This window comes from Branchiostoma lanceolatum, chromosome 14 (genome assembly GCF_035083965.1).
Source record: "Branchiostoma lanceolatum isolate klBraLanc5 chromosome 14, klBraLanc5.hap2, whole genome shotgun sequence".
In the NCBI taxonomy this organism is placed as follows: Eukaryota; Metazoa; Chordata; class Leptocardii; order Amphioxiformes; family Branchiostomatidae; genus Branchiostoma; species Branchiostoma lanceolatum.
In genome coordinates, this window is record NC_089735.1 from 7,997,039 (window position 1) to 8,024,083 (window position 27,045).

The following is a 27,045-nucleotide window of genomic DNA, read 5'->3' on the forward strand; positions in this document are numbered from 1 at the left end:
CCAAGCTTATGAACGAAAGGGTTTTGTAATTATAACTCTTCAATATGAAGAAAGGTAAGTTCTCGATTGACGGAGCTGAAGCAGACAATGGATCTACCTTGGATCAAGGGCATTATTATAATGTCCTTGCTCGGATCTACGGTAGGTTTGTAATCTACACTAGACTACAGAAAAAAAAAATTAACTGCGTCTTCACTTAGAAACCAAAACAAAGACGTAAGTTTTGGAATCATCTATGTTCATCATCATATATATAATTGCCTTCAAATTACTTGTTCTTCGAAGTTGATATATGTTCCAATTTTGAATCCTCACAACAGAATGTATATTATATTAAAGTCATGAAGAAACTGACACAAAATCCACTCACTGGAATATCGGGAACGCCAATGGGTTTATAAATTGACAGGTCTGGTACCGGCCCGTCCTACTGTGTGCACCAATAAGACCACTCTCTAATCTCTTGCTGAGTATAGCCCATGAAAGTCGGAAACCTTTACCATCTTTTTAGCATTTTCTTTAAAAAGTAAGTATACGTAGAGAACGAAATCGACTGACAAAAATATTACAAATACTATACTGTTAAAGCGTGAAACGAATGTCCTGTAATAAAATAACTAACAATGGAAGGAAACAGTACTCGAATAAACAGGGCGAAACAGGGCCAACATCACTGAACTGTAGTGCAAGGACAACAAAATATCGCTCTTCCCACCGGAAGTAAACTAGAATAATAAAAACGCTTTGGAAGAACAAGGACATTTTATAATGTCCTTGGGAAGAACAAGTCGCCCGGTAGTATTCTTCCTCATACACTTGTATTCTTCGCATCTGTATGTATAAAAGAGAACATTAAAAAAGTTAATAATCTGTAACAAATGAAGCTTACGGTATTCTATAAAAAGAGAGGGGGATTGTACGACCATATATAGTAGTATTTCCAAAGATCTTGTTTTCAGTTAGTCACTATCGACACAGAAGAAAACGTGATGCACAATAGACTCCGTCGGCTTTGTTTTGAAACGGCCTTTGTTTTCCCAATGGTTTTCCTCAGCGTTGTTAGCGTTTCCTACGTATAGCAGCTCCGATCTGCATTGTCTCAAAAATATTTGGAACATTTCGGAGTTTAAACACGTACAAACTGATAAAGAATGTTTGATCGGTTCAAACCCTGTAGTCCGTAAAAAATGGCATTCCGCAATAGTGCAATAGTTGATCTTTTGTGTCAGAATTGATTTCAGCAGCAAAAAAGCGGTCACAGTCACAGAAATGAAGATGCACGTGGAAGCACCAAAATGTTGTGCCATGGCAGCGTAATTTTTTTGTGCGGCGTGACTGTCGGTAAAACTTTAATTAAAACAGAATTTCTATTAAACATCGAACGAACAACGTTCGTTAAATTGTACCGCCGCGCACAGCCTTTGATCTGAGCTCAGACCGCCGTTTCGAGGGTTTCGGTCGGAGTTCATCAATCAATTTTGACAGGCCTGCGGCACCACGCTGTCTTGTTGGGAGACAAGTCGCGACGAGCGTTTGTGGATTTTAACTTGTTTAGGAGAACCAAGGGCATTATATAGGAAGTAATTTATTCTTACAAGAACTGCTTTTACTTCATTGTTTAGTTTTATCCACATAATTTCGTTGGGCACAGTTAATCATCAGATGATTGTTCAAATACATTGACTTGATTCTAAAACTGTTTCCGTTGTCTTTCCTCCCCGTAAGCAAATACAGTAGTCGGATCACTACCAAACTTTCCTGACAAGATCGTGGTACTAGTATTTCGCGAATAGTCCAAACTGTTATATTATATTATGAATTAATTGGTTATCAAGGTTTGATGAAAACGAATGTGAAACGAGGATACTAGTAACCATTTTCACATATCTACGAGTCTCGCACAGTGTATCGGCGATCAAGTAGAATAAATTCCAGATAAGAAAATGGTAGATCTGTCAACGTCGGAACTTGATTGATACGCTCCCGCGCCTGGTCACGTGAGGGTGTCGGTCCGTGAAATGTGGAAAATATTCTAAATTTCCAATTAAGTACTAGTATTGTTATTTTCCCCAGAAGGAACACATTTGTCGATAACCAGATGAAATCTTTAAGTAAGAAATTTGGGCATTTAAGAAATGTACAAGTTTTTAGCACACCAAATTTTTGGCGTCCACTTAACACAAATGTAGCTGCCAATCACACCCTAGCAACCGCCAGTGCTCACAGCAACCGTCTTGTCTGTTTTTTCCCCGTCTTTCTGTCGGCCGGCATCTGATGTTTTGTCGGCGAAGAGGCGAAAGTTCGACCATGAGTTACCGTCCTGATTTAGTCATGTATTTCGGCAGGTCACGTCATATCCATGCAAGAGATCTTATACAGAAATGCATGCGTGAATATATTTTACCGACGCCGTGTTACACAGACCGCGGTGCCGGACTAGCTCTTCCGCGGAGAAAACAGTTTGATAAGAAACTTTTTGGTTCGACAAGCATTGACTGTGGAATACTGACCGTATCGTTTGTATCAAGGACATAACGTCATTGGTTGTATCGTTTAGTTATAGGTACAATTAGCAATATAATGCCCTCGATACAATGAGAAGAGGTAAGACATTGGAAAGACATTCTCGTAACAGTCAAAAGATATTCAAAAGACATTCACATTGTCATGTCGAGACAGCGTGAAAGGGCGCACACAATGCCTTTCATTTGAACCCTCAATTAGTTTTTTTTCCGATAACAACCTTACTAAGGAGACAACACGACAAACTTGGTTATTTTTGAAAATAATTATCATTATGGAATGAAAAAAAAAACAGCGATACATGTATAGGCTGAATATCACTCACCTTTGATACTTACACAAAAACGCAAACGAAATCATGATCAGGTTAAAACGTGCTGCTTCCTGGAGCTTTTAAACTTTGCATTGTAATTTGTGGCCGAGGATTTGGTAAAAATTAAAACGTATTTTTTAAATCAAATTGACCCGACACGCGTACGCGCTGCTGAGGTACGCCAAGTCGGAAATGTTGGTTCGTAACGCTCATTAGTTGGCAAACATTTGACGCGGCCTTAGGGGACTTCAGATCGCGCAAGTGTCGGGAAGGTGTAAGTCTGTGGTCTGTGCAAACAAGTATTTACTGTGACAAGCTCTCGCTGTGACTCCCCAACTAGGTCGATCTATCGGGAGGGCCGCTGGCAGCGCAATTAATTCAGGCTAATTATATGGGCGTGTTTTTCGCAAGCATGTAAGTTTTCACAGTTTATATCTCCAGACATTCGGCAGACATTTCCTGAACAATTGAAAAAAACAACAAGGAAGTCCTCCCCAAAAGACCCTATAAAGACATTGTAAAACCCGAAAAAGACATTCTGTTGGAATGTCTCGAAAAGGTCTTCAAAAATTGGAAATGTATAGGGGTAGGATTGACATTTTTTATACATTTTGGGTCCCAGTAGTGATTGGTGAAAGAGGTGCTTCAAAGTCATGATCAGCCTCCATACAATGGTGGATGGGGATTGGACTGCTGCTTGTGATAGAAACAACCTATTGTCAAGGGCTGCTAACAGTGTACCCTACCTCTCCAACAACAGTGGTTACCCTGCTATGTGGGGTTGCAATGTTAGAGATAGGCGACAGGGGGCACTTCTAACTGTGCACTCCAAGGATTGAGATGTCTCCAATCAAATAAGTTGATGGTTGTTTATTTACTACCACCCAAAATTTGCCAAATTGTTGCAAAGTGCAAATGTGAACCAAGTCCTTGGGATATCTCTACAGAACATTGTGTGCCTTCCATGCCAGATTCTGCTGCTGGATGCAGTTAGAGTCAGATATGATAGGAGGCGATTATGTCACTACAATTACGGATTAGGACTTCACCCTTGCGTCACAAGGCACTTATGCTTGGCTTATGTTTTTAAGTCTTTTTCATGTAAAAAGACTTTGCCATATCTTATATTACTGTCATGTGATTGAGCTTCATTGATTAGTAGACACATTGAAACACACCATTGTAGCATGTTTCTGCACTATTTTGCACATTGGTAACCACTGTGTTTTCCTCACTTTTTCTCCACTTAGTACAAGCATGCCTGTTTATCATTTTAAGCCTACAGATAGGTTAGTGTCTGGTTAGCAGTTTTGTTAAAGGCTAGAGCAACTAGCAATATTGGAAGCAGCAGATTTCAAGGGTTTTTAAGTATCCTTTTGAAAGATGTTGCTTATTCATTTGTGTTCTCTACTGCAAAGCAGGTTTGAGGTGGCAAAATCACAGCAAAAAGGCAAGACTTTAGCAGCAAGCATACAAGCAACATGGGCCTTTTCATGTCTCCCATTGCATTCTGGGAGATGCAGGGCACTATGGGTAATGAAGGGGATTAACATCATGTAACTATGTGATGCATGCAAACTGCATTCCACTCAGTCTACGTTGTCATGGTAATGATTATGTTCGGCCCTTGCGTTACCCATAGTGCTGTATGTCTCCCAGTAGGCAATGGGATACGTGAATACGTGACCGTTCCCATAACGTGCTCTTACCTGTGCCCAGTGCTGTGTTGTCGTTTCTTCAGTTTGGTGGAGCGAGGAGACAACGTGGCTTCCTCTTCTTCTTTCAGGGAGTGATGCCACATGCCGGCAGGGATCGGCTCTAAACATATGAGATGAACAATTTAACAAGATTGTTGTTAAAAAAACACCTCGGCGACATATGGTTGTTGTTTACTTCGCTTCACAACTAAGAAGTTTTATCTTTCATCTACCTTCCTCAGAGCTTGGTGAACTCTACCAATCCTTACCGCATTGTAACATACTGGCAGTTATGTTTAGGTCTGCATCCTTGTCGCTACAATGTATGTCACAATGCAGCAGTGACTAGTAGAGTTCATTAGGCCCTGAGGAAAGGTGCAAAAAGAAAACCAAAACGTTTGGAGATAAAATACCTTGCTAGCATAGCTAAGAACCCAGCATAAAATGAACTTTCTTAACCTTCTACCTGCTGCCTAACTTTGTAACCAATAGCAAAACGGCTACTTCAGTGTGCTAAAGGTTAAAGATATGTGCATGGAAGTTGCAATACATGTACATAACATCGGGAATTGAGATTCCACCTACCGTCCCCATCACCATGCTCATGGAGGCTGGCCAGGTCCAAAGGTGGGACAATGTTCTGCAACAAAAACGACAAAAAATAATCTTGTTACCTCCGTGTACGGTTTCTTTGTTTTCATGTCTTTTTGTTTGTTTGTCTTTTTGTTTGCCTGTTTGTTCATATTAAATACATGTATTTGAATGTAGTGGAGTTGCCGGTTTCCACATGCTAGGCAAATCAAGGACACTGACAGGAAGTTAGGTCAAAGGTCCAACAAAAGGTCCCAGAAAAGGTTATCTCATTTCCCATCTTCGATTTCCTGCTCTAAGCATGTCTGTTGCTTTATGAGCATCAGTGGGGAAAATGCATTGGACAGAATCAGCAGAAAAATCCACAACAACATTGAATAATTATTAAAAACTACAAATATTTCACAGAGGTACACGTATGAGATCTTCCATTTCTTGTCTCTGCATGACAGAAACCGTCATAGGATGTCTGGCTCTAGTTCCTCTCAACATTTCAAACTTTTTACATAATGATAGCTTTCAATGGCTTTCAAATGGCATTTTCTCCACTAGCATTTAAGTGTCTCTAACTACTGCACTCAATACGGAGGTGCCAGTGACCAAGTACCGGCTTTCCAGTCTCTAGTGGTTATAACTTCAACATGTAACACATATATATATATAATGCTATAGCATATTTTTCAAGGAGCCAAGATGCCACTTAAAAGCCAACACAAAGTGCACTTCAGACATGGTAGCAATCATCGAAATCCAGACAGAATCAATGAGTATGAATGTAACAAATTTTCCTCAAATTTCCAACAATTTGTGTCTTCCCCCTTTCTTCCATAAAAAAATCTTTGTTCATATTGGCACCTTGGCTTCCCTGTCAGAATTTAAGGAAACAAAAGTTTTTTCCATTGAACTGCTGCTAGAGCCGAACCAATAGCATCAGTCAAATTTAAAGCATTGCACTCAGGACCAATAGGTTCTTGGCTTGATACTCCCCATGGCATAACGTTGTGGGAAAGGCACTTCACAAGATATTCCTACCATGATGGCGGGGTGACGCCCACCAAGCCTCTTCGGCTTATCTACCAAGCGTCTTTAAAAAATCATGCGCCAATGTGCCAACCCCTGTATATTTGCCACCAAGAGCCATGAAATATCTTTTTATAGATTAGAACTAACCTCTATGTCCTCGGGACTGGTGTCCTCGTGCTTGGCAGGCTGTACTCTCTTCGGTTGTTCCTCCATCTTGACTTCCTCGATGTCTTCTTCGCTTATTCTCTGCACAAACGTGTCCTCTTCCTGGTCCTCCCCCCTAGAAAGCAGGAAGCCAATCTCATCACACTACAGTATCATACAGCAATTAGCCGGCACTACAGAGGAATAATTGCTCCAACCAACACTGTGCAGCACATTTACCAACCCCATCATTGGCAGGAAGTAGGAACTTGAAGCAAAGAAAAGGGAGTGCTAATGATCCACGATACATTCTTCCACATCAAGTACTTATGGGGAAAAAATTTCCACAGCTCGCATTACGCGGCTGAAGCTCTCCGAATCCAATCATCTTCAGGAAGAAGGGATTCATCTTTGGATTCACAAAGTGGTCGCAAATGATCCATATTCCAGGCTACGTGGCAAGTCTTCTACATTACATCCTACCCAAGAGGTATTTGAATTTCCATTCTTCTTGCAAGAAAAAAGGCATACTAGTGCTTTTTAGTGCATGGCTACAGGTACAAGATTCAAGTCAGACTCTGTAATAAAGCAGCTGGCTATATGAGATGGTGTGATTGGTCCTACTTCCCCAATAACGGCCTAAAATCCCACACAATTCTTTTCACCTATCAATGTACACGTAGGTCTTTAACTTAGCTGGATTATGCTTTTTCTTAATTCATAATCTATCGAAATACATTATGTCAGCTTGTTAACATTGATTTATAGGAGTATTACTTCTGGTGTGTCCAAGAGACTTGCTTGTGCCCCCAATTTTTTTTATTTTGGTGTGCCTAAATTTTTGCTGGTGCACAGTCAAAAAGTTCGTCTGAAGCCCTGACATTGTGAACATTACATGAGTTGGACATAAGCACAAGCCAGTGAAGTTCTAGCACACCGATGTGATGTGTGTAGTTGTAGGGACATTTAAATGTAAGCCACAGGAGTTTTTCAGAAAGTAATTTACACTTACTTTGATTTTCTAGATGGTTTCCTCCTCTTTGGTGCAGAAGCTCTGTTCACTGTGAGCTGAAGAAGTCATGAGAACAAGTCAGTGTTTTCAACATGGAACTAATCAGTCAGTTAGAAGCATTGTTAAATGTTGAGAAGTTGGTTAAATCTGTAAGTGTAAGGAAAAGAACACACGTTTCGGGAGTGATCTAAAAATTTAAAGACAATTATGTAGAATGTCAGTTTTTGGTTGTACCACGAAGCCCAATTTTCGAAAGGATTTTATTATCAGATGACAGTTTTAATGTAAAAAAATTGTTGTTTACACTGCTCAAGAGTTAAAGATCTTGACCTGAAAAATATTTCTTACTCCAAAATAAAGATTATACATCATCAGAGCTCAAATTGAGAAGATGTACATGTAATAAAAAAACTTACAGATGATAAAGGTTCACAACTGTCAAGGGTTGGGAAGACATCCTCATCATCTTCAAAGTCATCTGATTCCACATGTTTCTTGACCTCTAGTGACCTTGGGAGAAGAAGAATATTCTTTCAGATTTGATTTGATTGGATTAGAATTGCAACAGTGCAATACACGTGGGACGCAGGCAGCTATTGCTGGTGTCGTGACCCACACACATAATATACCCATTTTTATACACGAAAGTCGTGTTTAGTGCCTTTTTCCCAAGGGTACAAGATCGGCACAAGACTGCTGGATTCTGGGCAAAACCCCTGCCGTTATGCCACACGACCACACACAACACATGTTCGTCTATCCATACCCATTGGATAATTTCTAATTCAAAGCAGGAAGCATTTCACCAAGGGCTATTTCATTTACAAGGAGGGGAGGAAGGAAAAATTGAAGAGACAAGACAATTAATTAGTAACTGAGTAACTGTTTTTGGCGTAGGCAAGACGACTGTTCTAACAGACATACAATGTACAATGTACTCCTCAAGCCTGTTGTTATCATATTTCAAAAATCAAATTTATAAAGAGCCTGGTGTTACCATTGTTCAACAATGAAGGGCGGATCATATTTCATTGTTAATTCTTGCCACAAGTAGGCTTTTCCCTGAGAGTTTCATGTACAACACCTGTACATTAATTTGCAATACAAAGACCTTCACTATATTTTTGTTATATCTTTGTTCTTCAATTCATCTCATATTTATCCCCTGTATCATTTGTATTATCTTTAAGGCGCATATTGTGATCGGAACATAAAACAATATTCATTGTTTTTGGTTATTTTTCTAAATCATTTAGTTGAATCTACCTTATTACACTGCACAGCAATATTCATCACGTATGGATGCGACTTTGTAGTGTCTTGCGAACGTCTTGAAAAAAATGTATATACGCAATCCCCACCGTCACTTGGCTTGTCCGTCATTTTGTCCGACATTTCGACGAACCAATGAACACACGATCGAACGTGCAACGTTCTGAAGTTTGTTCACTTGTGGTGATTTTCCCGTGACGCTCGATCTCCGCCCGCAACGGTCGATTCGGTTATATCTTAGCGTTCTACGCTGGCATATTTGTATATTATAAAATGGGGCCAATATATAATATGCAAATAAGCCAGATTTTGCGCGTTTTGCGTTTTCGTCGTTTATTAATGATGGAAATGTGACAAAATGACGAGAATATGTTGGAAATAAGTTACAAATAAGTTACAAAATGTGAATCTGAATGTAGATTTTTTGAATTCTGAGTATTTGTAGTTTTTGCCAACCAAATTCTACAATACGTCCCTTTAAGGATAAGGGCATTGGTTAAGTCTTGTAGGCTTCTTCCCTCCTTCCGCACTTTTAAAAATACCTCTCTTTACTTCACTGTTATTGTTTTTATATGTTGAAATACATGTAAAACAAACAAACCTGCGAGGACTGGGTGTGGGAGCGTCCTCCACCCGCAGCCTGGGACTACTGGTGCTCCTGGGTCTGGGAACTGGCCGTTCCTTGGGGCCACTCGGTGTTGTTGTGTGGTCTTCAGCGTGAGGCATGGTGATTGCCATTGCAACTGGTTCTTCCATGGTCTCCTAGTTAAAGAGTGAAAAAGGATTCAGTACTCTTGAGCGGATGAATCTTGTATAGAGCATTTTCATTCACTTTCCATATTGATAAAGCAGGCAATGTTGACTGCTATGTTGGTGTCCCTTTTTGCATTTCAATGAAAACACACAGCATTTTTGCGTTTCATTTTTAACTTTTCAAGTATCCTTTTGGTAATTTCTTCTTCAAGATGTGGATATGATATAGTGAGCGTGTATTCAGAACATTACGCGCATATGGTAATTAGCCTGCTTTTCAAACCTATTATAGCTGCTGACTCCTTTTCGTTTTCTTTGGTCAACGTTACATTTGAGCAATGGCTGTTCCATACGATTTCTCTTTGGACACAACTATATGAATCTATGTACGAGATATTAACCTTAAATATGCAAACACAGCCTGAAACGCTTACATTCTGCAAACGTGCTGAAAAAGTGGTTATTTCAAAGGGTCAGAAGGTCTTTAAATGTCCAAAAGCAATTGGACCATGATTCACTGAAATGCAAATAGGGACAACAACATGGCAACGGGCGCAAAATATTGCAGAGAATGCAACAAGCTAAATAAAACACTTCTTACAGACATTACACAATACTCAGAGCACAGCAAAACGTACAGCTGAGTTTTTAACGTTTCAGAAAAAAGACAAGGAAAGTCACTGACCTCTTCACAAGGCTCTTGCGTTTCAAAAAGTTCAAAGGCTTGAGAATTTGGTCGCTGTCGTCTCGGACGGGTCGCCGGCCTGTCGTCATCACCGATGGGCGCGGAACTTTGGTCTACGTCGAAAATCTTCACCTTCTCCCGGAAGGATAGTGTGGCTGATATGTCTTCTTCTTCAGCTGCCTGCAAACTACAGGACACAACAAGGAATCAATCTCACCATACCTCCATGAAATACATGTACAGTAAATGCAGAAATGTTTGCAGGGATTTAATTTTGCGGTAGGGAGAAAATGGTGTGTTCGCGGTGGTTTTGAGTTCGTGTTTGAAACTGTATAGTAGTGCTTCAGTCACACAATGAAACGGCTCTACGCTGTGGTTTTAAATTCGTGAACATAAAACCACCGTAACCATTTCTGCATTTACAGTACTACTGGTTGTTTTTGTAAATTTCTTAATACCATGGCCGCAGCCATCCGGGTTGTTAGCGATCCTCCCCTCCATTTCTACCCTCAATCTATTCCAGCTGTCTCCCTCCCATAAGGGGTCAATCGTTGGGGACCACTGACTAGTTGTCTATAGATTATACTACACTAGTTTCAGGAAGGGGGTGTCTTCCTGTAATGCTGCAGTACCTGAAAATACTGCTAGGGGGCCTAAAATTGCCATGTTTCTTTGCGACCTCAATGACTACCCACATACCAAAACGCATACAAATCCATCAAAAGGATCTAGAGTTATAGATGTGAATACACATACACAACCAAAAACAGTACCCCTGTCCAAGGTGAACCTCCTTCTTGGAGATAACAACATACATGGTATTTATAGAAATCATGTCCCCAAATCTGTGTTTAATTATTGGTGATGAAAGCGTGCTGCTAGGGCTTCTTTTCTGCAAGCACATCAATTTTCAATGCTCCATCATTCTAATTACAAGTAAGTACATGTAGGTCTAGTTTGACAAGACTCCATTTAATTTGACAAGGCTCCATCCCTTTTATTAAGAAGTGCAATAACAGGACTTAAAATTCAGCCTTGAGCTAGAAAACATTTGGGCTGTGATTAACAAGTCCATCAAAGCCGTCCACTTCATTAAGAAAACAAGTCGGGCTAAAATTGTGAAGATATGTCGTCAACCACAGACAAAAATAAAAATAAGGTTCGAAGATCACACCTTATTTTTGATGTCCTATAGGGGCTGCATACGTTGGGCACTATTGAAATAAACTAAGGATTAGAAGGAAGTGACTTACCTATCTACTTTATCAACTGGGCCTCTATTGTTACTGTCCGCTGGGCTACAATCTTCTGATGACTCTGTGTCATGTCTTCTATCTTCCTCTAGTTTCTTCTGGCGTCTCCGCCGCCTAGGAGTTGGCACTGGAGCTGTAAGGTCAAGGGTTATATGAGTTCATACGTTCATACCATTGTGTAGGAAAAGACTTTGAGTCAGGATACAATGTCATGGCATTCTCTGGCAAAGAGCTTGTTACTCACAAAAATATCCTCAAGTTGTTCATAAAGCTTGAAGGATTAACGTACTGTAAATCATGAAATATTGGCAGTGGTACAATGTCTGCCGTTCTCCAGTTCACCTGAAATCTTTTGCAGTGAGCTCTCACTGTTAACTCGTCACACTGCAAACAATAATTGTGACTTCATCTTAGAATCCATAAAACGTAAAACACCACGAACAAGTCCTTTCTCCTTCTACCATGAAATCAAGTCTTCACAAACTCAAAAACAGATTCATGCTATTCAATAGCTTGTTGCTGAAACTTTGCTCACCATCTTTCGGCGAATCTAGCGGGTCATTGAGGCTGACGTCCAGTCCTTGGAGAGTTGTGTCCAGTTCGACCGGCGCACTACCCTCCGAGCTGCTGCTGTTCCCAAACATGTGCATGGTCACAGTCTCATGGATGGTCTGCTCCACTACCCTGTAACACCGCAGCAATTTAACATCACCCTCTGGCACACATTTAAGATTTGTATGCTGGATTGCAGCCAGCGTGCACAATGCATTATGCATGCTGGAAAATTTCCGGGCAATTATGGGTGTCGGCAGTTTTGGATTTATATGGACGTGGATTATGTATGGCAAGTCTTTTAATCTTTGCAGTGGTTTTATCGCAACAGGTTTTCACAGTAACCTTTCCACCAGGAATTTATGACGCTGCAAATATGCATGTCCAATGTGCTTCAGAATTGTTCCAACAGTGAATTTAGGTTAAAACACAGTGAAATAACTCCTACTGCAAAATTTAGCCCCGGCAAATATAAATAAATTTACAGTATGCTGACTTAACAACTGGATACATGTAGTTCTATTGGAAATGTTCCAACATATCTTTCAGCTACACCAGTCTAGACTAGATTATGCTGGTTAAACATAATTACTGTACAATCATGCACAAGCCATTTCTTCTATCCAAATTTACCTACAATTATTATATTCTATACTTGGTTCATGGTAAGACCTCCAGGCTTCTGATTTATCTTTTATAATGCAGCAAAAAATATGCAGCTCTATATATCAGGCTATCAATACTGGCACATATAACCATGCTTATTATTGCACAATCGATTGCATAACATTGCACAATCCACTACTACATGTATGTAATAAGCAATTACCAAACAAATCATTGCAGTCACAGCATTTCTAATGAGTCTCTTTATAAACAAATTTTAACAGTTTGAAAGAATACCATGCAATACACAGATGGGTAGATATTTCCAACATTCAGTGGAAGTTAATACTTTTTTTTCCCTTTTCATAACCGCAGAAATTGCATTCTATACTCTTTTTCCTTCACGTATAGTGAAAAGAATAGGTTACTAAACCAGCACACAAGTTTAAAACAAAAATAGAAAAACTCTACATCAGAGATTGGCACTTACTCTTGCACAAACGAGCCAACAATGGGTGAATAAGCGGTGGCATCACTGAGGGAAAGAAACCAAATGGAAGTGCAACATTAATTCCCTACTAAAATCTTATCTCAATAAAATACAAATCTCACAATGTGCCTGAAGGAAAACATACCAAATAGCAGGGCCATAACATAAAAACAGTTACTGTAACTGTATGTAATCTCCAAGCAGATACAGGGTGCCATTCAGTGTTTTACAGCCACATGTTTTTGTGGCTTATCAAGACTTTCTTTTAGGTGGTCCACATTTTTCTCTCCTTGTATGTTTTTGATGCATTATACGTCTAGAGGCAAGGAGAGAACAATATATAAAAAGCCTCAAAATCATGTGTAAAACACTGAGCCGGACCCTACATCTGCTTGGAGATAAGTGCGTGTGCGTGCATGCGTTTCATAACTCCAGTTATAACTCTTGCATTTTCAAAATTCTATGACCTTGCATGACCAAACATAAATATTTCCAAAACCTTTTCACAAAAGGTGCTGGGAAATCTGTAGCTAGGACTTCTACAATGTATAATGACTAATCATATTTAAATAGCTTGAAGTCGTTCCAAGAAAAAATGAAAATTATCATGAATTATTACTGCATACATGTATGTAAATATGCCTTTAATAAGTCGTCAACCAGATGACATGGAACGATTATAACGGTGTTTGACTGTAAATAATAATAAATATGGTTGTTCATCTCTAAAAATATGTAACTGATAATGCATTATTAGATAAAATCAACATACAACTGATGATTTAAACAATGTTAGACTGAATGCGAAATATCCAAAATCGCTCCGCTAAAATATAACAATCAGGACAATCTGAAATATACAGCTTATAGTCTAAAATCTTAGCATTGCCATTAGAAGACCCATTCTATAAATCAGAGCAAGATTGTTTCAACAAAAAAAGGTTGTACACACTTACCTGTCATAAACAAATGGAGATTCGCTCCTGTCATCCTCTATCGAGCTTGTGCTGCAAGAAACCAAAATGGGAAATATCAGCGGGGGGAATTCAGAGCGCAGCTCTCCGTTAATACTACTTCCCAGCTTCATGCCGATTATCGGCCGCAAATTATGTGTTGCCTGCGGGCTCCGGTAACCGAGAAATGGCTGGTGGCAGTGTCAATTACAGGAGCTAGTATTTTAGTGAGGGAAACATGTGGACATGGTATGACCGTGATCTAGATGGCTAACACAAGGGATTCGCTTGTGTGCCATCATTCTAACTCTAAGCTTGGATGCTAGACCATCAATCTCTAGAACATCTATCGTGTGTAAATTCTAACTTAATACAAATTTTCTTCCAATACTAAGGTATACACAGATCAAATTTTCAACGACTACTGTCGCCTCAAGGATCAATAATGACCAATCACTTCCAAACGTAAACTCGCGAGTAAACTTGTTCGGAAGTGACTGGTCATAATTGATCCTGAAGAGCGCAACAGTAGTTGTTGAAAATTTGATCTGTGTATACCTTAGTGTTGGAAGAAAGTTCGGCATTGTTCTGTGATTACTACCGACACAAATGAGCTTCCAAGAGACATGTACATTCTAAATTGTCTATGATGACATTCTTATAAACTGTACAAAATTGTTCACCTTTATGTACCAGATATGATGATGCTGACTTTGTAACAAACAATAAGGGCTGATGTGAACCATCAAACTATTTGAACCTGACCCTTGCAAGGGCTTGAGTTTCAAAACTATCAGGTTTCAAGCTCGGAATGAAGGGGAGGGGGTGTTCTAGGTCAATTCCACATCAGAAAAAACAGACTCATCACAAATCAAGGATGCATCATCATCGATTTGTAGACATTGCCCGATGTTTGTAGCTCCAACACCAGGCCCCATCCAATGTAACGGGGTAGATTTACAGGTGGAAAATATACTCATTAAGCCTCTGGCAATCTTTAAACTCGGTTTCAACCGTGAACTTAAGCACTGCGTCATCAAGTTCCAGTAAACTTAAATCAATTCTCAGGATTGTGTTGTTATCATACATATCTTGCAAAAGGCAAATTGCAAAAAGCACTACTTGTTTCTTTTTCACCCTCTTGCATCAGAATTGAAGTCCTCAAAGGATGTTATCCATGAAACCAAGTTTGCCTGGCCAAACAATTCACAGGAATGGATTGCGTTGTTATCATACATATCTTGCAAAATACACTACTTGTTTCTTTTTCACCCTCTCGCATCAGAATTGAAGTCTCCAGAGGATGCTATCAACGAAGTCAAGCTAGCCTTGCCATATACTGGGTGAATAATGGTGGCAGGAACATGCAAGGTTACCGCTTGCGTCAGTCCAGCTGACTGATTTGCTAGGGGGCTTAGTGGATGTAGGAATTCCACAGTTTTTATTCATATACATACCCTATAGAACAGTATTACCATTTGTACATGAGTTGTTACTAGGACTTGGGTTGAATAAAAATATACCTTCTCTTTAGGTTCATGTTTAAAGTCACTGTGGCTGGATGTATACAATATTCTTAATCACAATAACAGTCATGATGAATTCTACAACAGAATGCATGAATGCAGTGAATCAAATTCAAACATTCCATCTACTATAGATCAGAATGAAAAACAATATACGAATCTCATTATGTTTGTTAAAAAAATCCATATTTGAATCAAATTTGAGCAATGCGTAATGCAAACATGGTAGAAACTTGCTGAAGAATAGTGTATGCAAGAAAACTGCAATATACTATAGCGTAACATATTACAGGAAACAAAATATTTATGCAGCAACACTCAAAAAGGTCATTAACTTAAATTTGATCAATTATATTAATTGTATTATTATAATAGTATTTCGCATCAAAAGACAGAAAACCGAGAAAGGTGAAGAAAACTAGTTGCTGCGGTCAAGATGTGATCTGCCTAAATCAAGTTTTCTACTTTTTTTGTGTTTAACCTAATAGCACACTGAAGTAGCCGTTTGGTACCCCATTCCCTATTGGTTAGTATATAATACATAGTCAGGCAGCAGGGAGACGGTTAAATGAGAATGTGTAGTCTGTAGTGGTACATACCTTGCCCTGAGATAATCCTTGCTGGTCCCAGAAGCGTTGACGATGTTAATCTGTACATTGTGGTTGCTGTCCTCATATTTGGCACTGTTGTAAACTTTTGGCTGGTCTTCCTTTGTATCCTGTGAACCAAGGTAACAGCTGACTTTAGCACACACACACAAACACAATGCTTTCAACAGAGTTGTATCTTTTGCAAAGTCCTTTTTCACAACTTGTTGACAGGATACAAAAGATACATTCAGTTGCTACATGGAGTATTTCTGGATGGTGTGACAGAAAGTTTTGCACTTCATGGTAAATGTGAGCAAAAATTTCATAACACATTCAAAACCTACATGCAGAAATCTCAAAACTGAAGCAAGAATTAAAGGTACAGTATTAGATAGTGGGAACGTAACAGTAGTGTTTATGCTAACTCTACATACATGTACATTGTAAAAGTAATGTTTTTGTAGAGGTCACCTAATCAACTTGTAGTGTTTATAAGATTTCAAAGTGAATGTAAATGTTATTTGTTTTTTACCCCAACTCTGAAAAAGTACTGTACAGATACTTTCTACATGTATCACATATCATACCGATGCATGAACTAAAAGGTTGATGAAGAATCTGATGTGTTTTCTGACCATGTTACTAGTGAGAGCTTAATTAGAATCTTGTCACAAGTAGTGATAATAGAGTGAAAGTCATTTTTGAGCCCTTTGAACACTTATTTTCCATCATAAAGCCCCCAAGGCCCTTGAGACAGAAGAGTGTCTACCACCTGGCCATTACGAGAAGCCTCCTCTTCTTCAGCCTTCCTTTTAAGGGCCTCTTTGTAAGTGGGGTTGGGCCTAGGGGGAGGGGTCTTCCTTTCCTTCACCTGGGCCACCGAGGGACAGCCGAGCCAAAGAAGAATTAGAAATGCTGACAATGTCCAATCACCTAATTTGCATGTTTGGGAGATCACAAAGCTAAATTCTTTTAGCAGAAGCATGCTTTAGCAGTACAGCGTTTGAAAGAAGGAAGAAGGAAGGTATCTTTGTCAGGATTAGATTGGTGACAGCACAGGAAGGTGGAATAGATAAGATAGATGATAAATTGCTTTAACCTAGATGTTTTCATCTACTTGTAGAAAAGGCAAGGTTTAGCATTACGGACCCAGCTGTTTAAGACAGACTAGCTACAAACTTTGCCGAGGGCTTGGTGTAGAAATGAATGAGAAGCCTGCCACATACCTGGATACACTTGGACGAATAAGGTGAGGTTTCACCCTCCTCCAACAGTAGTTCGTCATAGTCGTCGATAAACCTTTTGACTATCTGGTTGGTGATGCCCTGTTCCCTCAGGCCTGCTACACCATCAGGACACCTGCAAGGGACATTACAGAATCACAGCTGACTAAACATGTGGTAAACATTTCATTCTAGTCAGGCCACAATGTCATACCTTTCTTATTCAAGAAGAGGGACCATTAATGATTATTGTAAACATCAGAAGAAAAAAGTACAATTGATGGAATTTTGTTTATTCATGACAAGCTCAAATCAACCTGCAGGCCGCCTTTCATCGAGGGAAGACAAAATATAACAAAAACACATTAAAAAAAGATAACACATCTAAAATCCTTATTAATCTATAAACAACATCATACATACAAAATGGTAGAAAGCACATACATGTGCAACCTCCTATAATTTATAGTTGCATCTCAAGTCAGTGTCAAAGATCAACAATTGCATTCTCCATAAAACATTACACGACGAAAATTCAATTACAGGTTGTGTACAAGTCTTGAAACATGGTTTCATTTTTACGGGTTTCGCTGTAAACTCTCTGCTGTGGGTCTATGACGCCTCGGAAATGTGTTTCCAATGTATCACTAGTACACAACTGCTTCAACCGCGGTAGAAAAAAAACAAAACAAATAAGAACTCCAGGACTAAGGTAAAGGTACCTACTTGAAGAGGTTGGGCCCAAAGACAATGGCCAGCTGCATGGAGCCCATCTTGTTGGTGTCCTGTTGACAAGACACCCTGACGAGGAACTGGATCAGGTACTTCAGTAGACAGAAGTGATCAGACGGAAGTTTATCGATCAAAAGTCTGAAACAAAAAATAATCCAAACATTAGCATTTCATCTACATTTTGTATCACTTGAGCATAAGTTCCAGTCTGTGTGAGTTGCATATTCACATTTTTTTCACTTAGGTTAAGTTTGCGGGGAAGAGGTCATTTTTAACTTTGACCTGACGTTGTGCAGCCTGGTTATCAAACCACATCACAATCACCTGGACTAGCCGCAAACTTTACTTAAGACAAAAAATGTAAATACGCAACTCATAGGGATATAAATATACGCACAAGTGGGAATGGGCCCTTAGTCTGACTAATTGACCGTTGTGGCAGAGCAGAAGATCTGGTAACCAGCTTTCTACCCCCTTCTTGGTTTCCTTTTCTTCTTTATGCTTCTCTTTGCATCATGCCTGTCCATTCTCTGATATTATCCTCCCATCTTTTCCGTTGCCTACCCCTTTCTTCCAAGAATGGTTCGTTGCATGATAGCTTTGGCTAGTCTCGATGATCGTGACACGTGGACGTACCACTACAATTTTCTTTTCTTTACTGTGATCAGGAGGTCCCCGGATGGACCAAAGTTTTGCTTGACTTTATTTCGTACTTCAGCATTTGAGATGCATAAGGATCACATATTATATTTAACAAGAACGCATCCTAATAAGTTCAAATCAACTTGACAAGTAAGAACCAGTAGGATCCAGCTGTTTTATATCACACTTGATAGAAATGAGTAGCTCGACTAGCACGTCATAAGTAGTCATCTTTGTGGTCACAAGTTGAAATAAGGTAAACCAGAAATATTTGAACAATCTGCCTCTCACATGACCCTAGTAATAAATCAAGCTTTTGCATAAGAAGGCAGCATGGCAGTCAGGAGGGCCAGAAATGAACTAAAGGTCCTTAATGCTGGTAAGTCAAGTGTAAAACTATGTTCCTTCAATGTGCAGAATATGATAATTCTTTGGGAATTCTTTTGAACTTGACTGATCAACTATGAATCTAACATGTTACTACGACACAAACTTGCAGTGAATTCACAAAGTCTTCTGAAATAACTCCAAAACACCCGAAGGAAATAACTTCTCTTGACGTCAGAGACGGCCAAACTTCAAAACAGCCTTCCCTAGTGAGACAAGGATATCCAACCAAAAGTACTTAAGTAGCTCACACATGTCGGGATATTCAAGCCTTGCCCTTTTGGACATGATGGTAAAAACACGATGACGCAATTCTGTATCCGTCAGTTGGTTTAACAGAGCAGTACTCTAAGGATTTGTGCCACATTGCTTTATTACGGTACAGACTGTATATATGTCAGAGGTTCAAGTCTACTGACTCATAACATTGAATGTATGAACGACCACCCTGCCATGAAACATAACAACTATGTTATTATAAAGGATGCATATAGCCAATATGAATTCCTACTTGAAATTTGGAAAGGGAGTACATGTATCATACTACTCAAAGTCTGTGAAATATCATAAGTGATTTATCCTTTGTCTAGCTCAATTTCAATGATTTTGGCATAGCATGTATTCTCACTCGACTTTATTTCATTTGCAGACCAAAATTTAATGATGTCTACCAATATCACATACATTGGCTGGCATGAATTCTAGTACACTACAATAATACTGCAACAAGAGCCAATGTTATGTTACACCTATGTCTACATCAATGTTTAGTGTCATTCAGACATAACAACTGATTCAAAACAAATTTCTAATACCAAAATCTTTCAAAATGTGTCTGATATGCGGATTCCTATATTCCAGACAGACAAGAAGTTTTTCCTCAACTTCCTGACTTTGAAAAGAGGGTTTGAAACAAAAAAAATGCTACATTTACACATCAGCAATTTATTATGAATCTGAATAAGTGAGCTTGTATAACTGCCATTTAGCTTAATATATATCAATTCCATCGGCGGCCGGTTATATCACACCGGACGATTTGTCACAACTTATGCATTCATATCTATCTGCAACTGCCATTCGAAGCTATTTCATGAAGAACCCCTACCTTTTTATTTATATCTCAGGCCACCCAAGTTCAATTTCTTGGTTAACAGATTTTATTTTTGATTTTAGCACACAAAAAATTATGAAAACAGAAGGCTGGGGTGAAAACTTGCACCTGACCCTGCTCACTCCCTGAAATTGTGTGCACCAAATTACAACCTTCCCATGAGATTCTGTTTTCCTGTTGATTTTCCAATCTAGCATTTTTTTTTAATTCCATTAACCAAGAAATTAAAATGGTGTGGCCTCATACATTAACTACATACAGATAAGAAATGCAGCCTTACCTGAGTTGTCGTCTACACTCTACCGGATCGTTCAGGAAATCTGAAACACAAAGGCAACAGAAATGAAGGATGTATGGTTACCTATTTCCTTGTAAAGTTTCATCTTCCACCAAGCTGCTGTTTTCAAAAGGACTATATTATATGTACCTCACAACAATTCAGTAACATGCACTGTAACAAATACATGTACGTATCAGATCTAAAAAGGATATGACAACAGTTACTGTACCAAGCTGATCTTGTCAAAAGAATACCTCACAACAATTCAGTAACAAGCACTGTAACAAATACATCGTGTACATACCTCACAGTAAGTACTATATCAACAGTTACTGGTACAGTACTTTTTTCTGATGGCTCAGAAAAAGGGCTGTTAAGTTGAACTTGTACACGTATCAACACACTGCCAGCCTATTGAAACCCCAAGTTTTAGCTATCTGAACAAGCATGTAGCGGAAGACTACATATATGGGTTTCCCTATCTTTTGGACATACCATTCAATCCTCCTATATAGGGAGGAATATACAATAGTGTGCATTCTCCTTGTTGCTTGTGAAGATTTTTGCTTCAACTTTGATATTAGATTGTATATTGTTGAAGACTTAATAAACAAGGAAAATTTTCAACACCAAGTACATGTAAGTCAAACGCAAGAGCTGCTTAAGTCTTTCGTTGCTCTCCCCACAACGAAAATGGTTTATCCCACCTGTTTTGGAAATGATAGGGTAGGCAAAGATATAGCGATTGACCGTTCCGAGAACAGGTCCAGACTAGTATGCACTGGTATCACACAGACTAAATATATGGCAAGGGGTAGGATGAACTGAGATATTCAAGTTCATGATTATCATCAATATAGAAGGACATTAATATAAGTAGTGACAAATATCAGTAACTGATATTGGTCCCTCTAAGGCCACACCAATTTAATTTCTTGGTTAACGGATTTTTTTCTTAATTTTAGCACAAGAAAAATCATGAAAACAGAAGGCTGGGGTCAAAACTTGCACCTGACCCTGTTCTCTCCCTGAAATTGTGTGCACCAAAGTACAAACTTTCCTCTGAGATTCTGTTTTCATGTTGATTTTCCAATCTAGCATTTTTTTTTAAATTCCGTTAACCAAGAAATTAAAATGGTGTGGCCTAAGTGTAAGACTTAGCATCAATATGGTAAATGAACACGTCACCATAACATACCACTAACACACAGGGCTCAAAATTAATATTGGGGGGAATAGTAGCACACTTAATTAAACCTAATTACAAACCACACTTAATTAATTAGTTCAATCTAATGACAGACCTCACTGCTTCTCTGGAGAGCTTGAATCTAATAATTCTATTGCTAACTTTAAAAACTTAAGCAAATAATACAAGAAAGGTTAAAGTAGCTAAAATCAAGAATACCAGTAATGCACCCTGTATTTCGAGCCCAGCACTTGCATGGAGTGCCCACGTGTACAATACCAGCACAGGGCTGTGGTGTCTGATGTTGGCATGGCTCGAATACCACAGTAAGCTAAAGTAGGATACTGTTTCCCATACCAGTAGTAAGCCCTTCCCTACCCACTGGCTCATCTAGCAAAAATGCTTCACCACGACTAAACAGGGAAGTACCATTTCATGACAGCTATAAAGTGTTCAGGGCAACAGTACAGAAATACAAGTAGCTGCATAAACTTTTAACTTTATGGATGACACTCTCTGGTGCAAAAAAATCGTCTATAAAAAGCTAATCCTTTTAAGATTTATTTTGTGTAGTTTTGTAAAGGGTAAAAACATACTGTGCAGACCCGAATACACTGTACCTGGTCAAGTGCGGTTTGGGTACAGGTAGACATCAGAAATACATGTACCAGCACAGCTCCAAATTTGCTTGTCTTACAGCAACTTCTCAACTATGCATGTACTGTTACATGCACTTGTCACTGCTAACATCGCTTTTTAGCAGAAATATGTACAAACCTACATGTATGCTAGCACAGTGTTGTCCTTAGAATGAATTCTGAATGTCCAAAATATATATATTGTTGCATGTTACTACTGAAGGTAACAGTTACATGTACTCAAGCAACTGGATAGATTAGTAAACAGCCAGACGTGTTCAGTTGCAGGAGGAACTGTTATCTTGCGAATCTAGTGCATCTAATATTCATCCACGCATGTTACCACTGGTTTGACTTCTAGTATATATAACCCCCCTATCTGATCAAGTCTACACAAAAACATGAGGCTTGCCAAACATGAATATAATTCTCCAGACGTTAGATGTTGATTAGATTAGCTGTTTATCCCTTCTTGGAACACAACTTGCATGATGATGAGTTCATTAACACATGTTCAGCCAAACCACCAATGCCCTGGATTTTAACCTCTTTACAATCACAATCATTGTGATGTAAGGAGGTTTGCATCTATGCATCACTTAGCACATGGTAGGAAAGGAATCAAAACTTAACGCAATAAACTTTGACTTGACTTGACTAAAGCTGAAAATAAAGAGGTGACATGTTCCTACATATCTCCATTCATTCAACATTCCACCTCATATTGGTTATTGAACTGAATCCTCATAATTTCATATTTGCCAAAAATCATGTTTCATAACCTTACAAACATGATTTCCCACATGATACATAATACGTCAGACAGTGCCTTAAGTGATGTATGCCCTTCTAGTCCCAACAACAGAGCCATGTGATATAAGAATGTACATGAGTCCCTTATCGATTGATCGTCCTGAATATCACAGGTTCCCCTGTTGGACATCAATCTCGAGGAGCTTACCACCATCATACTCCATATGGTGGGGTTATTGACCGTTGTAAAGGACAACAGTTATGAAACATGTCTGCATCTTTGTTATTAATGTTAGCATGGGCTGGAGAGTTCAGCACACAGACTTGAAATATTGAACTAATCATGTTAAGATGTAGCCTGGAATCCAAACCTATTATAGCTCCTGAGTCTCTCTCTGCTATATTATAGCTCCCGAGTCTCTCTCTAGGTTTAGATTCCAGGCTTGTTAAGATGATCTTGGAACTTTCAATGCCGGCAGGACATTTGTTAAGATCAAGGGCTTTTTCCCACTCTAAATTTTTGTCCACGCTCTCAGCTCGACATAGCAAAGCTACATGTCGAGTGCTGAAGGTACAAGTTACTAGGGGTCCAAGAAAATGTTAGATTTTTTAACCCTCTAAAATGCTTTCTTTACACATTTTGAGGGACAAAGTTTTGATAGTATTGTTGGTGACCTAATGAAAATGTCATCAAGTTTGGATTTTTGTTGTTAAAGGGAGGAAATAGTTGAGATATTTTTCTATCCCAAGGATGGATGGAAGGACGAACTACATTGTACCTTATACACCATATGGTGACCCCATCACTGTTGATTGCCCTAAATACCACTGGACATTTGGACATTAGTCAGATGAGATGAGTTAATCTCTGGATGGATTTCCCCATGGCCATTACTGAGCATATATCACTATACGGTCGGTCAATGACCCGAATGAGTGGTCAGAAAACTAGTTGTTGTTCATCCATCGTTTATCGCCGATGACCAATGACATCATTAGGTTTCATGTGTCCGACTGCAGCTTATCAGTCCGATGCGGGAATCAGAAGACCATATGTACATCTTTTCTTTCTATGTAAGTCTTAGTTAGCTGATTAACACAAGTTATAAATCTTATATTTTATACATCGTACATTCAAAATAACATTCAGTGAACGTACTGTGACCATCCCAAAATCAGATAATTAATTAAAAAGTAAACATTATGTATATGTACATGTACATGCATGCACATACACACAGACAGATCCAATATGGTACGTGCTATTTGAAACATTCATACAGGAAGACAAAAGTGACCGGGTTACTTACCTTTGACAAAACTAGACTTTTCTATCTTGACGGAAAGACACAGCTATTTCTTACAACCCTTTCTTTAGACAACGAAATCAACCACTTTTAAAGATTCAGGCCACGACTGTGTTATTCATACCAGCAAGGCTGTAGCAAGAGTTGAGCCTTACTTACCACTGTATGCTTTAGACTTAAAAGATCTAACACTGGCAAGCTTTGATGCTTTCCTATAGAGGCACAAACATGAACTTGTATGGGAACAGGACTGAAGATCAAGGTCAGGTATAACCAGTTGGAATGCGGTGTGCAGCGTGTCACGTATGTCTCACGTGGTTGTCAAAATACCGCGTTAAACTCAGAGGTGGTCGTGCGGTCCACAACGTAATTTGAATTTGAAAAGAACAGATCAGATGGCCATGGATGATGGAGTCAGTTTTACATGTACCTGCCACCACTGAAAATAATGCTCAACGTACGGGTGTCAGAAAATATGTGCTTGTACATTGAAATGGTGCTTTTCTCTCATGACTACATTAGGTAACAGTCTGCTCTTATTTCATAAAGTTAGCCTTCCAATTCAAAGACAACAAATACATTTGTATAATATGTGTTTCGACATCATTAATATTATCATATATCATGTCAGTGGCCTACATGTGTCAATCATTAAAATTCCTCCAAATTACATGAAAAAAAGATATCACAGACTCTGAGGATGAATTATGTTGACCTGTGTATGAAATGACATTGGCCATATTTCACATTTAGATCCCCCAATAAGGTTTTCCCTTTATATAGGAAAAGGTAGTTTTCTAGGCTATCTCCGGTCAGTGATCTAGCTCAATCTGTATTCAATCCACGATTCCCCCAGCATTCCATTATAATGAACAGCACACTAATTCCACCACCATACATCTTTCAAGAGGGGATGCACAACTAAGGTTCAAAACGGACACACACTAGATGTGACCATCATTTTTGCGCCTTTAAATTGTGGGAAATTCTATCCAGGGGCTTAAATCGGCGTGAGTGTGCATGAAAACGCCATTGGAAAGGACCTAAAGATCCATCATAGAAACCCTGTAGGAAATACATTGAATCCATGTGGCTCCCCTGATAGGTAACATTTTATAGAGACATTTGTCAGGTCTACATGTACATGTATACCCAATAACAGTACAAGGCCATCTGAAAGAGAGACACCTAGCAGAATGTCTAGGAATGACAGCAGCAGGGGACACTTTACAAGACAGAACCTATCCAAATGCAGGCTTACAAACACTTACTGAATCTTCCTCCATTCCTTTGAGACTACTTATCAAAACAGAAGGACTAAAAAATATCAAAGATAATTCACAATGCAATAATTGATCTACATGTATGATTAAAACAAAAACAAATTCTTTGTAAAGAAAGACAAGAAATGCTTTATCACGGATGTTACATTTTATCATCTACTGTTTGTGACAAATACATGTCGTCAAAAACTTAACGACAAGGTTACAAACTACAATCATCATTTGTTGGTGAAAAAACAAAGCTACTACATGTATATACATCAGTCTAGCAAGAAGGCAAATCAATCAGATAAGCGATAGCCTGGGGCTCATTCTGTGGCGCACCACATTTTTCATGAACCAGTTATCACTTCATACAATTCTCATATTCATAACATTTATCAAGGCTTTACAACGTTTATGGCAAAGTTACACTTATATAGGAAAGGTTACATTACATAGTACAAAATGTACCTTCAACTTAATAGTACCAGTAGAGACAGGGAGACTATTAGAGGATGATACAAAACAAAAAGGTGCTAAACATTCCCTAAATCAACAACAAAACACAGTAAAAGCTGTGATAAAACATTTCTAGGTACTAGAGTCTGGAAACTATATATACATGTATACTGTACCTCTGCCGATTTGGAATGTACTTGTTTTTCAAGAATGGTTTACTCACATTTTATAAGGTTGCTAACTGCGATCCTCCATTTCCCGTCCTTTAGGTGAAGAAACTGATTTGTGACCTCACACACAGACTGCTTTCATGAAGATTTTCAACATAGGAAACCTACTCCCTGAGTACTGTACTGAACATCATTCTGTAGCATTTGGGATGCCCCTATGATAACATGTACGTACCTTCTCTCCCCACAAATCAAAAGTCTGAAAACGCGGGACTGAACGTGACTCTCGCTTCACTGCCAAGGTCATGCTAAGTGATTCATCTGATAGGTTGTTTGAATCAAGCACTCGACACAGAATTAATGTACATGTCTCGATCTTGGCTTGGCTTCGCTGACAAAGTGCCGTAGGTAGGTAAGGAGTACACCACATGAGAAGGTAGGGGTGTGTGATTTCCTGATACATTGTAGTGTTATATCAGGGTCATTAACAGTTTTATCTTTAAAGTTAGAAACATACCAAAAGTCATGACAATCTGTCAACCCCTTCTTGAACAGTTTTACCGGTATCTTACAAACATACCAAAAATCATTACAATCCGTCAACCCCTTCTTGAGTTATTCTCTTTCAATTTTTGAGAGAAAATCAGCCCCTGCAGTTTAGAAAAGGCTTTTAGGGGGCCCGCAGCATTTATCTTCTGTCCCTTGAGCACTATATACCATTCAAAATTTTCCATTCAATCTATCCATTTTGAAGTTGACACTCCAAAATGTTACTTTCACTTGTCAAGGGTAGATATAGCTTTCTGTTACTTCACAACCAGAAAAGCCTGTTACAACTACTCTTATACAGTCCCATTAAAAAACCCATTACGTTGCCCTTGCCACTTGTACTGAGTGGTTTTT

The 27,045-nt window shown here is 38.9% G+C and overlaps 1 protein-coding gene across 4 annotated transcripts in view; it reads right to left on the reverse strand.

Moving 5' to 3' along the window:
• The window catches only part of LOC136448859 (protein FAM13A-like), a 52,694-nt gene that overhangs the window by 8,363 nt on the left and 17,286 nt on the right, over positions 1-27,045 (reverse strand). For 3 of the 4 annotated variants that reach the window (XM_066448523.1, XM_066448524.1, XM_066448522.1), the window contains exons 6-21: positions 20,362-20,401; positions 17,933-18,076; positions 17,210-17,342; positions 16,756-16,854; positions 15,993-16,111; positions 13,871-13,921; positions 12,915-12,959; positions 11,802-11,950; positions 11,267-11,399; positions 10,014-10,200; positions 9,177-9,337; positions 7,720-7,813; positions 7,304-7,359; positions 6,295-6,427; positions 5,119-5,173; positions 4,546-4,654 (exon numbers count right to left, since the gene is read on the reverse strand). In XM_066448523.1, the coding sequence (XP_066304620.1) occupies positions 4,546-4,654; positions 5,119-5,173; positions 6,295-6,427; positions 7,304-7,359; positions 7,720-7,813; positions 9,177-9,337; positions 10,014-10,200; positions 11,267-11,399; positions 11,802-11,950; positions 12,915-12,959; positions 13,871-13,921; positions 15,993-16,111; positions 16,756-16,854; positions 17,210-17,342; positions 17,933-18,076; positions 20,362-20,401 (1,708 nt within the window). The remainder of the gene's footprint in view (positions 1-4,545; positions 4,655-5,118; positions 5,174-6,294; positions 6,428-7,303; positions 7,360-7,719; positions 7,814-9,176; positions 9,338-10,013; positions 10,201-11,266; positions 11,400-11,801; positions 11,951-12,914; positions 12,960-13,870; positions 13,922-15,992; positions 16,112-16,755; positions 16,855-17,209; positions 17,343-17,932; positions 18,077-20,361; positions 20,402-27,045) is intronic. The other variant, XM_066448525.1, reaches the window with a different exon arrangement.